This window comes from Micromesistius poutassou, assembly GCF_964030765.1.
Source record: "Micromesistius poutassou genome assembly, chromosome: 24".
NCBI lineage: Eukaryota > Metazoa > Chordata > Actinopteri > Gadiformes > Gadidae > Micromesistius > Micromesistius poutassou.
Window position 1 is genome coordinate 6,393,897 of NC_140294.1, and position 15,691 is coordinate 6,409,587.

Below are 15,691 nucleotides of genomic sequence, written 5' to 3' on the forward strand. Positions count from 1 at the left end.
ATGGAGCAGAGAATCACGTTCAACAGAGCTGGCCCTCACCAGAGCTGTGTCCAGAACTTTGGAGGAGTAATCTCGTTCTCTGAAACGATTGTACATCTCTTTACTTTTAGTGTCAAACTCTTGATCGTTGTGGCAGATCCTACGTAACCTCTGGAATTGTCCGAATGGGATGTTCTTAGTTAGTGAAGGTGGATGGAAACTTTTAGCATGTAGCAACGTATTTTTATGTGCCTCCTTTCTGAAGAGGCAGGGATTGTGTTGAGGTGGAGGAGGAGGAGGGGGGGAGGGGAGGGGAGGAGATGGGGGGTGTTGTGGGGTCAGGGGGGAGGTGGGAAGGAGGAGAGATGGCTGCAGTGAGGGCGGGGGTGGGGGGGACAAGGGCTGGTTCAACCTGTTGACAAAGTCATTCAGCTGGTTGGCCCTCTCCGTTGTCCACCCTGTGGCTCTGGTCTGACCTGTGATGGTCCTCACACCTTCCCAGACCTCCACCTTTCTCCTGTGGCTGTCCTCAGCCTCCCTCACACGGCGTGTCACCTCCTGCTGTGCTGCCTTCATGGCCTCCCTGCTTCTGAAGGCAGCCTTCTTCCTGTTGAGGGCAGCAGTGACTTCCTGCGTTACCCAGGGCTTGTTGTTAGGGTAACAGGACAGTCTTGACAGGGGAGGCCTCTACGTCCTCACCATGCGGGTTGGTCAGCCCATCCAGCCTCTCGGGGCTCTCTCCATCTGACCACCTTCTGATGGTGCGGGGTGTCACCGGCTGTTGTTGGACCGGGGGGGTGGACAGTGGCTGTAGATGGACCAGGTTGTGATCAGACTCCCCAGGTGGGGGGGGGGGGGGGGGGGAGTGGCTCTGTAGGCGTCCCTCACATTAGCATACAGGCGATCAATTGTCCCGTTGTTTCTCCTAGGACAGTCTACAACCTGGTGGAAACCAGCCGGAGTAGAGTCCAAAGTCACATGACTGAAGTCCCCAGAGGTGATCATCCGGCCTCAGGGCTCAGTCTGCAGCCCTGCTGTGACAGAGTGGATCTTCTCACAGGCGGCGGTCCGCTGAGGAGGACGTGGACACGGTGATCACGTGACTAACCTCCCTCGGTAGCTAGTGTGGCCGCAGGCTGACAGCTAGCAGTCTCTACGGAGATGTGTCCTGGGTTACACCAGCCGTTGTTGACATACGTGAGGAGTTATAGATAACCCAGACGGTACGTTGTGTTGTTTCCAGTTCCTTTTATATTTGTCTTTAAGAAGGCTGTCTCATCTCCGTACACGGGGAGTGGGGTCGGCCTGGCAGTTGTCAGTGCACTCGGTTCTATGGACGTCTTTACTGCACCGACGGCGATATATTGTTTCACTTCTTATGACAAATGGACTGATTGTAAGTGGCTCTGGATAAAAGTGTCACACACACACACACACACACACACACACACACACACACACACACAGGCCTGCCTTTACCTGCCAGTAGGCCCTGGGGCTGAGAGGTCTCGTAGGCCCCCTGAGAGGAGGTCTTACAATTAAAATGTGTAAATGTCATGTGTCTAGAGCAGCGGTTCCCAAACTCTTCTGGCTCACGGCCCTAAACATATTTCTCTCCATCCACGGCACCCCTGTTTTTTTTTAATTTTTACTCTCAACCTCCTTTGTGCCATATTTGTACTTCATGCCATTTAATTTAACCTTTGTGATATGATGGACAGACCATAACTGCTTTTATTATAGGCACTAAGGTGAGGTTTATCTCATTTTCGTTTGTATCATAGTTTATCAACATTATTTTACAATGTTGCGTTGTGATAATGAAGTGTATTGTAAATGTTAACAACAAGCCTTTGACCCTGGCTCTAACTTTAAATTTGGTTTGTCATTAAAGTCAGATCGTGTTTTATTGTGTACTAAAGGTGAGATTATTGTGGTGTGTACTAAAAGTCAGGTTGTTGTGTTGTGTTGTGTAGTGCTGTGTGTCGCCACACGTTTGCCCTTCACAACTTAAACACGTAGTTAGTTCATTTGCTTTCCCAGCTCCTCTTTGTTTGTGTTGGTAGCTTAGTCACGTCACGTTGTCAACAGTGGGTACATGGAGCACAACATAGTGGGTCATAGCCTGTCCAATGCCCACGCTTATACTCATACTGAGCCAGTATCCTGTGTACTTATACTCATACTGAGCCAGTATCCTGTGTACTTATACTCATACTGAGCTAGTATCCTGTGTACTTATACTCATACTGAGCCAGTATCCTGTGTACTTATACTCATACTGAGCCAGTATCCTGTGTACTTATACTCATACTGAGCCAGTATCCTGTGTAACTATACTTATGATGTACACCTGTGAGAGGTGTAGATAGTGTACATCGTTTTTATCTTTATTTTATTATTTTGTATTTATCTCTTATATCTCTCTTTTGCTCTACTTTTGACTCTTAAGCTGGTGTGTGTGTGTGTGTGTGTGTGTGTGTGTGTGTGTGTGGTACAGGTAAACCATGTCATCCTCTTTAGTTAGTTAATGATTGATGGTTTTACTGGTGGCTGGTGTTCAAAGTCTCCTTCCTCATTCGATCTGTCTTCACTGTCTTCTTTAGAACTGTGTTAGCGTTCGTCTCGGTTCTCAACTCTTACTTTGTGTTTTGGTGAACACCTGAATCTCTTCCTTCGACTGATCTTCATTTCCTTCTGTGCTGTAATATTTTCACACGCCAAGGGGCAGGACACGTTTTCATCACGGAGAAGCTACGGTACAGCTCGCTAAATGTCATGTTTTCTTTAGATTATTGGTCGTATATTCTCACTGTATTGATATGTTCTAGATCAGTGGTTCTCAAACTTTTTATACCGCGTACCACCTCAGAAAATATTTGTCTCGGGTTGGTCAACTGTGGTCAGCTGTACAAAGTGGTAGCACTAGAACAGACACAGAGACACACACGCACACAACAAGTGAGAACATTAAGAATAACAACAGTGTACCAACAACCTGTTTGAAAATGTAAGGCTAAATACAAATAATATTGAAAGTTGGCCAGCTCGCTGATAACTGCACTTCCATAAGCCTCATGAGACGGACGCGCCTGCCTCTGCAAACACAGTCCTGCCATGTCTACATGTAGTATACATACACTGAGGTCAGCTTCAGTCTCAGGGGGTATTCCATCAACCAAGCTAAACGCAAAGCCAGGCTTATTTTGCTTAGCCGGGCTTCTTTCAGCTAGAGTTGCGTTCCATTAATGTGGCTTAAGGGAATCTCCGCTAAGTAACCATGGCAATTTATCCGCCCAAACTAACCTGGTCGGGAGCAGGTTAACTGTCAGGCTAACTTGAGCGGTGTTTCAGAGAAATCCATCTGTCAGCAACAATTGTACCATCAGAAGGTTCCGCCAAGCCTAGTCCTCACAATTTTGTCATAAATGTACATATATGAAGTACAAACAGCGTATATTTTCACTAAGGGTCTAAGATTAAATGATGCAAATGAAATAATTCAATGAATTGCTATCTATTATTACTGTGGCTATTTTTTCAACACATTTCTACACTAATCTATGTATTACTGCATAATCAGGAAACAGCGGCTGGGTGAATGGTCTAGCACTTGCCCTGTGATGTTCGCGTCCAGAGCAATTCATAGTATTCTTGGCGTTGGCTTCATTTTATAATTCCCTTTATTCATTTTATTAATTCCCTAATTAAGAATATTCAAAGAAATGGAAAATAAATGGCATGAAAAGTTATTTGATCTCATTATTATCTCTAGTAATCCTTCCTATATTACTATTACTTGCATGGGGATTGAACCCCGCAACTCGAGACTATCTCCCTGATTCCAAATCGATAGTCAATATTAAATTAAAATATGTTACGCTTAATACTACTTATGCATTCAACAGATCGCAGATTTCTGTGCCAGGCAGCCTCCCTGTTTCTATTAATGGTTACGGTGTTCCCTGTTAGAGTTATTATATGCGTGTACTCCTCATAGACCTCCACAAGCAGCTTCTGTTCACCACTGGAAAAGATCCCGCTCGGTCCTTTTCAGACGTTTAATCCATGATTCGACATTCACGGTTATGGGCTGGTTACATATCTCGTGAATGCGCGTATAGGATGTCTCACAGTAACGGATGTTTGCACAAAATCAGCTGATTTTGAGCAGTTCTCCAGTGTGCGCGCGGTGCACAGCGCACACAGCGCTCCGGCTCCGTTTGCCTTTTTTTGCGCAGGTGGGGAAACGCAGGAGTAGTACAAGATACACGTGTAGTTTTGTTTTGATGACCTGACGGTGAGTTACGCAAAAGTGCCGTACCAGTTATGTGCACCCCTGATTATAACCGCGGGTGGAATTGTTGACCGGGGGGGGGGGGGGGGGTGGGAGTTGGGTTGCAGGCGGACGGGATTGTTGACGGGGGGAGGGTTGGTACGTTGAGAGAGATCTAACGGGTATTTTTCTTTTTTTGGCGTGACATTTGTTGCGTGTGCGTGAGAGAGTGAGATATTTATACTTACAAATCGCATTAAAAAATAAATATAAATATAAAAATAAATTTAAAAAGCGGAATCAATTTGTGGCGCTCGTTGTTGAATTTGTGGCACTGCACCACACATTGGTCTATGTATGGGAAACACTGGTATGTATGTATGTATGTAGTAATGAATGATATTTTGGAAACTCTTTAGCGTACCACTTAATAACGCATCACGTACCACCAGTGGTACGCGTACCATAGTTTGAGAACCGCTGGGTTAACCTATTCAAGGTTATCTCTATTATGGCTGGGTATTCCCTACAACCTCACGACGTGATACGTATCACGACACAGAGGCCACGATACGATGCGCATCGCGATACACGTTGATTTTGAATAATGACCATGTCCTACACAGAATATACTACAACAGCTGTTCTTCATTATTCTCTATGGATGGCACAACTTAAAACACTCACAATTCAGGCCCAGAGAGTAAAAAGTAAAAAAAAATTCTAATCCCAGAGTTATTCATATATGCAAATAAAATATACTTTCATTCTTAAACGTAAAATGGCATTTTCTGTTGTCTCTTATGCTTTTAGATTTTTGATGCAACAATAATATTCTGGTTTCACATGACTTTAAGTGCACTTCTATTGGCTGTAGGAATGTCCACCTGACGTACCAGTTATTTTATAAAAAAACAACATTAAATACAGAACTGTTTTAACAAACTTAAAAGTGTCCTTGTACTGGCAGCTAAGGCTTCACATGTTTTCAGATTTTTGTGCAGAAACAACAGTTGATCACCATGCTCAGGTTTCAGAGCACTTCTCTGAGCTGTAACTATATCTCCAGCGGTGGAGAACACCCTCTCTGTGGCTTCACTTGTACCTGGGATGCAGAGGGTATTTCTAGCTAAGTTAGACAGTAAGGCAGCCTGGTGCTCCCTCCACCAACTGAGTGGATCCCCAGTAACAGACAATGGCTTTTTGTTTTGCTGTATCGATGCAGTAGCATCTTTATCGATGCGCGCATCAGCAAGGAGTACGTCACGATATATTGCCATATCGATTTTCTTTTAGCACAGCCCTACTCTCTATCCCAGGGTGCGGCTCAGGTCTGTTCAGATTTTGTCATGTCCTTTCATTACATTCCTTGTTACAGTACTTACATTACATTCCTTGTTACAGTACTACAGTACTTACATGACCAACAGGCTGACAGACTGTTGGTCATGTTTGATAAAAAAGTACATGAAGTGCTTTGGGGTCAATTCTTAATGTAAACATTCATATTTTTAATGATGCACCAGGTTAGGCAAGGCAACTTTATTTATTTAGCACTTTTCATACACAAGGCAGACTCAAAGTGCTTCACATATTAACATTGTCATACAATAAAAAGAAAATAATAGATTAAAAAAAGAGTAAAATAAATAGAAAATAAAGGCAAAGTTAAAAAAGCATTTTAGAAAGTGCAATGTATTTAAGATCAGATCAACAGTCTCTCTGGTATACCCACGTGGTATACCCACTTTCTCTGGGACTCCAACTCGGATTCTAGACTCTAACCCAGACAGAACTCTGGTCTCAAACCCTTCAAAGTTCATTCAGGTTAGAGGGTTCCCTGTACAATTTACAGCATTAGTTCTGTGAGAATTTATAAAACAGGTGGCTTAAATCAAGCAATCTGATTGGTTCCCAACTGTTGTATAATGAGCGTGTACACACAGCTATGACGCCCATTCAGTTTACAGAGTTCCGTATCACTCCGCGCCTAACTTGAACTGTTGTTTATTTATATATAAAAGCGATAGCATAGTTCACTGAAGCCTAAAAACATGTTGATTGATGGAGAGGGTGGAAATGTTGTAAAATAGGCATACGGTGAGTGAACTGCTCGATAGTAGGCTAAATTGCCAGCGAACCAAGCTACCGTCTCTAACCTTCTCTCTGAAGGACGCGACAGTGTGTTGCATAGCAACCGCCATACACTTTGCAGGCAGCCAGGAGGGACTACATTTTTGTATTCGTAAAAAAAATGCTTTTCCGACTTTCTCACTTTTTCAAAATTGAGGGTGTCTATGACTTTCATTTCGCAATACTTACGTAACCGTTTTATAAAAGCAGTAGATCACTTCAGTCAGTGAAATATGCTTATTAGATCGAATCTGCAATTAATCGATTCCGGACGTCATGACTATTTGAATAACTTCCAATGTTGTGGTTTTGTGTCATTTGGATACGTTGTATTTGAACCTCTAGTTTGTTTTCAGGGACAGAAAAAGTGCTTCCATGTTAAAAGTGAAAGTGTAGCGTTGTGACACTCGGCTGTTTCAACTGGGCAGAAGTCTGAGACTTCTCACCCTATGCAAACGTTGTTTTTGGACACATACTTATCCCATATTTTAGACAATAATTGATATAAATGTACTTTGAGAATGTATAATTCCTTTAATTTAAATCCAAAGTAACATGACATGGAGGCACTTCACTCATTTATAAACTAAATAATCAGACAAACATTGTAAGGTGAGTCCAAACTATTGACCCCTCATCCTCAGTGAAGCTGTCCTGTCTGCAGGACTTCATGTTGTACCTCTTATTGGATGAAGATTTCTGCTTGAAACAACACAATATATAACGTATAAAGCACTTGCATTTGAACGAGTTCAAACTGTTATTTTACTATTATTATCCATGTTTTCTAGGAATGGCCTCTGCTACTTTCTGGTCTGAAGAGGACTTTTCATGTTCCATCTGTCTGGATGTGTTCAACAGCCCAGTTTTCACACCATGTGGACACAACTTCTGCAGAACCTGTATTTCAACGTTCTGGGATGACCAGGTCCAGTACAAATGTCCTGTTTGCAACAAGCTGTCCCACACAAGACCTGATTTACAGGTCAATACCTTCATATCAGGGATGGTTGATCGGTTTAGAAGTTCTGTACGAGTCAAAGAGCAGCCTTGTGTTGAACCAGCAGAAGTTCCCTGTGACGTCTGTACTGGGACCAAGCTGAAGGCGGTGAAGTCCTGCCTAATGTGTTTTACCTCTTACTGCCACACCCACCTGGAGCCTCATCAGAGAGTCGCAGGCCTGATGAAACATCGGCTGGTCGAGCCTATGGACCGTCTGGAAGACAAGATGTGTAAGAAACACGACCGACTCCTGGAGCTCTTCTGCCAGACTGAACAGGTGTGTGTGTGTCTGTTGTGCACAGTGACAGACCACAAATCCCATCCTGTTGTACCTCTAAAGGAGGAATATGAAGTGAAGACGGCCCAGCTGGGGAAGATAGAGGCTGAAGTTCAGCAGATGATCCAGGAGAGACAACTAAAGATTAAGGACATCAGAGACACAGTGGGACGTAGCAAAGCAGACGCAGACAAAGAGATAGCCGATGGTGTGCAAGTCTTCACTGCTCTGAAGCGCTCTGTTGAAAAGTGCCAGGATGATCACAACCAAACGGTTAAAGAGAAACTGAAATCCACAGAGACAGAAGCTGAAGGCCTCATCAAAGAGCTGGAGCAGGAAATAGAAGATCTGACCAATAGAAGATCAGAGGTGACGCAGCTCTCACACACTGAAGACCACCTCCACCTCCTCCAGACCTTCAAATCCCTGAAGGATCCTCCACCCACCAGGGACTGGACCACGGTGGAGGTCTGTCCTCCGTCATACGTTGGGACCTTGAGGAGAGCCCTGGATCAGCTAGAGGAGACACTGAACATGGAGATGAAGAAGGTGCCTGACCTGAGATCAGCTCTAAACAAGTGTAAGTATCTGATTAGTTTGATTTAGGGCTGTCAAATGTACATTCAATATTCTTAAAATATTTTACAGAACAAAATGAAACATGTAAAATGTTTTTCCCTGAAGACAATGTTGTGAGTGCTGCAGTGTAAAGTGAGGTTGAAAACATGTTTGATAAAGCTACATAGCGTAAAGGGACACTGTGTTGGAATTACTCCCATCTCGTGGTAAAATGATATAGTGCATTCAAACGAATAGTGCTCACTTTTTAAAATGGACGTTGCAACCTGGTTGCAACTACGGTAGGCGGTATGTGCCAAGAAGCTATGACAACCTGTCATCCAATACTACCTCATCGAGTTTTCTTTCGGGTGATGATGAGGTACGCTATTTCAAACAAACTTCAAACTGCAGTGAACCATTAGTGTGAGCATGTATGAGTAATTACTACTCGAGCAAGATAGTGAATTATGTTTGTTGAATGATGTTTTTTATTGGTAACATTACTATGTCGTAGTCTAACCTATAGCATCAGTTAACAACTTGACACACAATGAACACACTTATTTTTTTACTAGTGCTTATATAACGCATGAACTATGTGTAATAATAATTAGTAGCAATTAATACGTAGTGATACATTCCTTGTTTGTTTATTTTTACGATGTGCGTGCATTGTCAGATCATCATCATTACGTGATTGAAGGGTATGGAGAGGACAGAGAGGCAGTGGATCGGTGGGAGGTAGTAGGCAAGAAATGCAACCCTTGTTCAATCAAACAGAGCCTATGCTGCTATCCACCAACAAGGCTGTTTAGGCTTTTAACTATACGTGTTCTACTGTTAATAATAATAATAATAATAATTCATGAAATTTATATAGCGCTTTTCAGTGACCCAAAGACGCTTACATTGTGGAAGACATAAAAAACACGAAAAGGGTGATGACAGTCAGGGGGACAAGGGCAGGGGCAGGGATGAAGGTGGTTATGGGTAGGGGAGGTTGTAGGCTTGGGAAAAGAGATAGGTTTTTAGAGTGGATTTGAATGTGGGAAGTGAGGGAGAGTCGAGGACAGGTTGGGGAAGAGAGTTCCATAGTCGGGGGGCTGCCCTGGAGAAGGCTCTGTCACCGAATGTGTTCAGTTTGGAGGGTGGTACGGTTAGAGTGAGAGTGGAGGAGGATCGGAGGGCTCGGGAGGGGCGATGCAGAATGAGGAGGTCACACAGCTTTGAAAGTCAGCAGGAGTATTTTGAAACTGATACGTTGTTTGATGGGGAGCCAGTGGAGAGTGTGGAGAACGGGAGTGATGTGCGCACAGGACCGGGTGTGAGTGAGGAGGCGTGCAGCAGAGTTTTGGACCATTTGGAGTCTATGGAGGGAATGAGAGGTGATGCCAGTGAGGAGGGAATTGCAGTAGTCAAGACGGGAGGAGATGAAGGCGTGGATAAGGGATTCAGCAGCAGGGGGGGGAGAGGCAGTGTCTGATTTTGGCGATGCGGCGGAGGTGAAAGTAGGAGGTCTTGACAATGGAGCTGACATCGAAGGAGAGGGTGGGGTCCAGGGTAACACCAAGATCGCGTGCCAGGGGGGAGGGAGTGATGGTCGAGGCGTCGATGGTGAGTGAGATGGGTCCAGTTTTATTGAGAGTGGATTTGGTGCCTATGAGAGGAGCTCTGTTTTGTCGCTGTTAAGTTTGAGAAAGTTGTAGGTCAGCCATGTTTTTATTGTAGAGATGCAGGTTTCGATGTGGGTGAGGGGAGGGTTTTGGGTGGTTTTGGTACTGATGACATCTGAGTGTCATCTGCATAACAGTGGAAGTCGAGATTGAGTTTGCGGATGATGTGACCAAGGGGGAAGAGGTAGCAGATGAAAAGAAGGGGGCAGAGGACTGAGCCCTGAGGGACCCCCTGCGGTACAGGAGAGAGGGTGGACGTGTGGCCAGAGAGGGAGACGAACTGTTGCCTGTCGGTGAGGTAGGAGGTGAGCCAGTCGAGTGCGGTGCCCTCAACACCCTGTTGGCGCAGCCTTTTGAGGAGGATGGAATGGTGTACAGTATCAAAGGCTGCTCTGAGGTCTAGGAAAAGCAGGATGTTGAGGGCACCGCAGTCTGCAGAGGTGAGGAGATCATTGATTACTTTGACAAGGGCAGTTTCGGTGCTGTGAAGCGGGCGGAAGCCAGACTGGAGGGGTTCATAGAGGTTGTTTGACTGGAGGGGTTCATAGAGGTTGTTTGACTGGAGGGGTTCATAGAGGTTGTTTGACTGGAGGGGTTCATAGAGGTTGTTTGACCGGAGGTGGGTGTGGAGTTGGGCGGCGACAATGCGTTCCAGAGTTTTGGAGAGGAACGGCAGGTTGGAGATGGGGCGGTAGTTGGAGAGGTTGGCTGGATCAAGGGTGGGCTTTTTGAGGATGGGGGTGATGGAGGCAAGTTTGTAGACAGAGGGAACATGACCAAGAGATAGGGACTGATTGAAGAGGGTGGTGAGGTGGGGGGTGAGGACAGGGAGGCAAGCCTTGGTTAGAGTCGTTGGGAGGGGGTCGAGAGAGCAGGTGGTTGTCTTGGACGCAGTGATGATGTCCAAAATGTGGGAGGAGTCAACAGGGGAGAAGGCAATGAAAGAAGGGAAGGGTGGGTGGTCAGGGAGGATGGGGGATAGGAATGGTGGGGGTGGAGGAGTTACTAACATTGGCAGTCAGGGAGTTGTTGATTTGGGAGATTTTATGGTTAAAGGCGAGGAGGAAAGAGTTACAGAGGTCAGGTGAGGAGGGTGGATTAATGTCCGGCGGCTGGAGCAGTTTGTTGACGGTGGAGAACAGGATGCGGGGGTTCCGGTTGGTGCTGTTGATGAGGGTGGAGAAGTGGGCGGATTTAGCAGCATGGAGAGCGTCACGGTAGGAGGAGATGTGATGTTTGTAGGCTTCGGCGTGAACGGTGAGGCGGGTTCGCTTGTATAACCGCTCGAGTTGGCGGCCAGTCTGTTTCATGGTGCGGAGTTCCGGGGTGTAACAGGGGGCGGAGTTAGTGAATGAGACAGAGGAAGTCTTCCAGGGGGAAAGGGAGTCAGAAAGGATGGAGTTGAGCATGATGGCATAGTCGTCAGGGGAAGAGGGGGCAGAGTCAGGGGGGAAGGCAGAGGATATGAGCTGGGAGAGTGAGAGTGGGTTGACTGATTTGATGTTGCGGTAGGAAATGTAGCGCTTTTTGGGATTATGGGGTGAGGGTAGAGGAGCGGAGAAGAGGATGCAGAGATGATCAGAGAGTGGGAAGGGGAGAGGATGGGGGTTAGATACGGGTAGGGAGGCGGAGCAGACTATGTCGAGGATATGGCCTTTGGTATGGGTGGGGAAGTCAATGTGTTGGGTGAGGTGGAAACAGTCGAGAAGGGAGAGGAAGTCAGATGTCAGTGGGGCGGTCGGCTTGTCCGTGTGGATGTTGAAGTCACCGGTAAGTAGGAGGCGGGAAGAGAGAGAGGACGCAATGGTGAGGAGTTCAGACAGTTCAGAGAGAAAAGATGGGTGTGGCTGCAGAGGACGGTAGATTAGAACAGTGGTGATGGAGTTGGGGAGGGAGAAGGCAAGGTGTTCAAAGGATGAGATAGATGGGAGGTTGAGGTTCAGTTCAGTGATGGACAGGGATTGTTTATGAAGAACGCCAACGCCTCCCCCTCGGCCAGAGAGGCGGGGTTTGGCAATGTAACTGTAATTGGAAGGAGTGGCTTGATTGAGAGCGTAGAAGTCCAGGGGCTGTTGCCATGTTTCACAGAGGAGGAGCAGATCCATGTTATTGTCCAGTAGCAGTTCAGATATAACGGGTGATTTGTTGGAGAAGGAGCGACAGTTCAGCAGTGCGAGGGAGATGGATGGGGGGGCAGGGGAGGGGGAACGGAGGTTAGTGAGGTTGGCAGTACGGCAGGTGGGGGTGACGGGGGGGCGAGAGTTAGTCCAGAGTGAGGGGATGGGTGAGCCATGGGGGAGGTGTTGGTTGCGAGAGGGGCCAGAACCTGGATGGATGTAGCGGCGTCGGCGGAGGATTCCGGCTGTGCTGGCTGCAGGGGCAGCAGCAGCAGAGAGACAGTGGTTATTGTTGAGGCGGTGAAGGTCAGCGGCGGTGTAGCTGAGTGGGCCAGAAGTTGGTGGAGTAGAGGAGAGAGTCCTAAGAGTCTGGAGTAGCAGGAGTGATAATCCAAGGCGGAGACGAGACAAGACGGCGGATGAAAGAAGGCCGGGTAGTATATTGGTGGTGGCTAGTAGCTGATTGGCTAGAAGCAGGGAGGCAGTGAGTTGTGTGTTGTTGTGTAAGACTTGCGTGGATTTCTGACTAAAACTTTGCGGACACCAAAATCTGGAAAGCTGATGCTCACAAAAAAATCTGGATGTATCAATCCTTGCGTAAGCACGATTTCACACAGATTCTCTTTGTACATCCCAATTAACGTGACATTGAGCGCACATGCACGAGCCCGTCTCTCCACCCATTTCCATCTCCACCCGTCTCCTCCCTCATTTAATATGCTAATTTGTATAAATAAACCTGCAGTAGTGCGCTCGTTAGGAGAAAGGAGAAAATGGAGAAAGGAAGAAAAAATAACTTTAGTGAATGCGAGGTGGAGGTGCTGATTTCGGAGGTAGAGGCCAGAAATAAGATCTTGTTTGGCTCTCTTTCCTCCGGAATCAGCACCAAAAGCAAAAAACTGGCGTGGGAAAACGTTGCCAGGTCGATCAATGAGGTTGGGGCCGAAAGCCGAACTGTGGCTGACATTTAAAAAAGTGGTCGGACAACGTCCACTATTGTAGTCCACTATTGTAGTCCACTATTGTAGTCCATGTTGTAGTCCATGAGGGAGAGAGAGAGGCCGTTTCTCAATTTGCGTTCTCGTCTGTACTTGTGTACTTTGCGTTCTCGTGAAACGTCATCAGTCGTAGCCCAAGTACTGTTCCAATTCCAAGTACGCGTCAAGTCAAGTACAGTCGTAAAACCCGTGTGTGTTCTCCATGCGTTCTTAAACTGGCCGTTCCACCGAGGACGCATCGGAGGTGACTTGTGTGGACTTGGACCGTTAAATATCCCAGGATGCATTTCGCATTCCCATGTTTTAAAATATTAGTATGCAAGCTATAATAATAGGCTATATATAGGAACATTTGGCATATATAACAAAAATGTAGGCCTATTCATTCAAAATATTGACATGCTATTTTAAAATTAAAGAGGCTGGGGTTTTGTTTAATATAATTTGTTTTTATTGTATAAGTCGCTGATAGAGGAAACCCATCACAACGGCAACGAAAATCTTGGTCGGATCCATCCGATCGTGTGTGTGTGTGTGTGTGTGTGTGTGTGTGTGTGTGTGTGTGTGTTCTAATCTGTGTCATTTCTCGCTCATTCGTTATTATTATTATATCAATAGTCTACTCTCCAACTACATAGCCAGTTAGGCACACGCATCTGTACCCTACATATAAAAAGTTGTGTGAATAGCTTATACACATGATAAGCATATCTTTTCATTTATATTCATTCAAAATATTGACATACTATTTTAAAATGAAAGAGGCTGGGGTTTAGTTTTATATAATTAGTTTAAATTGTTCAGTAGTATATGCCTACATGAGGCCGTAAAGCAGTTAACAGAGCTGAGGTGGTGACGTCATCGAGACCGCTGCTGTTCCAATTGTGCGTACTCGCGTCCTCGGAAGTACTTGGAAGTCCGGACTGATTAAATATTATTGAAGATACAAATGTGTAGATTTGTTTAATAGTTTGAATGATGGTAAACGGTTGAATTTTGACCAAGTTATGATGGCTTAAGTGGATGAAGTGTTGAAGAGGATAAAGCATGAATCAGCTGTGTGTGTGTGTGTGTGTGTGTGTGTGTGTGTCCTCGGATTTAGCATCCTAGCATATCTAAGATGTCAATGCTTCCAGCAGTACTAGTGATGATGATGATGATGAAGATGCAGAAGGGTTCAGTAGCTCATCATGTCTTGTTCTCCGTCAGATGCCTGTGAACTCACACTGGACCCAAACACAGCCCACAGACGACTCTCTCTGTCTGAGGACAACAGAAAGGTGACGCTGGTCAGAGAGGACCAGTCGTATCCGGATCACCCAGAGAGATTTGACTTCTGGCGCCAGGTGTTGTGTAGAGAGGCTCTGACTGGCCGCTGTTACTGGGAGGTAGAGTGGGAAGGCTGTGTTGGTATAGCAGTGACATACAGAGGAATCACAAGGAGACGAGGGGGTGGTGACAGCCTGCTTGGAGGGAACAACGAGTCCTGGAGTCTTGATTGTCATGATGATTGTTACTCTGCCGGGTACAACGGTAGACAGACAGTCATAGGTCTCCCCCCCGCTGGCTCTACCAGAGTAGGAGTGTATCTGGACCGGCCTGCTGGCACTCTGTCCTTCTACAGAGTGTCCCCAGAGTGTCAGTGTGTCTGTGTGTCAGACACACTGACACACATCCACACCTTCAGGTCCACCCTCACCCAAGAGGACCTCCTCCCTGGGTTTAGGTTCTGGTGGGGGGAGGACGGGGCCTCAGCGTCTCTGTGTGAGTTATAGTCTCTCTCTCTCTCTCTCTGTGTCCCGTCCCGTTCGGGCCGGGGCCGGGGCCCCGTTTAGGTTTACGTTATGTTTGCGTCAGCGTCAGTTATAGTATGTATAGTTATAGTCTGGGACAGGCGCACACACACACACACACACACACACACACACACACACACACACACACACACACTGCTTTTGCGTCAGTGTCTCTAGGGCAGTTATAGTCTCTCGCTCTCTCTCTTTTACTCTCTGTCTCTCTCTTTTTTTCTCCCTCGGTCTCTTTCTCTCGCATCTTTCCCTCCCTCCCGTCTCCCCCTCCTCCCCCCGTCTCCCTCTCCCCCTCCTCCCCCCGTCTCCCTCTCCCCCTCCTCCCCCCCGTCTCCCCCTCCTCCCCCCATCTCCCCCTCCTCCCCCCCGTTTCCCTCTCCCCCCCGTCTCCCCCTCCTCCTCCCCCCGTCTCCCTCTCCCCCCGTCTCTCTCTCCCCGTCTCCCTCCCCCTCGTCTCCCTCTCCCTCTCCTCCTCCCCCCGTCTCTCCCTCCCCTCCATCTCCCCCTTCTCCTCCCCCCCGTCTCCCCCTCCCCCTCCTTTTTATGGGGCTTCCTAAAAGTTGATGATGATGAATCATGAAAGGAAGAGACTTTAAGGATCTCCCATAGGGTTAGCTAAGCAGCTTTTATTAAGATCTCATTTTTAATTTGAAATGTATATTAAATACCTATTGATGGTAAATCACATGTTTTTTTATGCAACTATATATTTGTAATTTTCAGACATAAACATGTTTGTTCTATGGACTATGATATCATCATTGTTGTCCTAATCAGATTTTATATTTCATTCATAATAACCAAGAGGTCTATGGGATAATGTTGCATGTTGTAAATGACTTTAAACTGAATCTTGATTCCTTTTGT

General features: G+C 46.3%; 1 protein-coding gene across 1 annotated transcript; it reads left to right on the forward strand.

Annotated features, from left to right (window-relative positions):
- The first annotated feature begins 2,461 nt into the window (after nucleotides 1-2,461).
- LOC311369532 (E3 ubiquitin/ISG15 ligase TRIM25-like) lies at nucleotides 2,462-15,145 on the forward strand. Its single transcript, XM_084487757.1, has 3 exons — nucleotides 2,462-2,738; nucleotides 7,180-8,247; nucleotides 14,226-15,145. Exons 2-3 carry the CDS (start codon nucleotides 7,182-7,184, stop codon nucleotides 14,789-14,791), a joined length of 1,632 nt encoding a protein of 543 aa, XP_084343883.1. The 5' UTR covers nucleotides 2,462-2,738; nucleotides 7,180-7,181; the 3' UTR covers nucleotides 14,792-15,145.
- The last annotated feature ends 546 nt before the right edge of the window (nucleotides 15,146-15,691 follow it).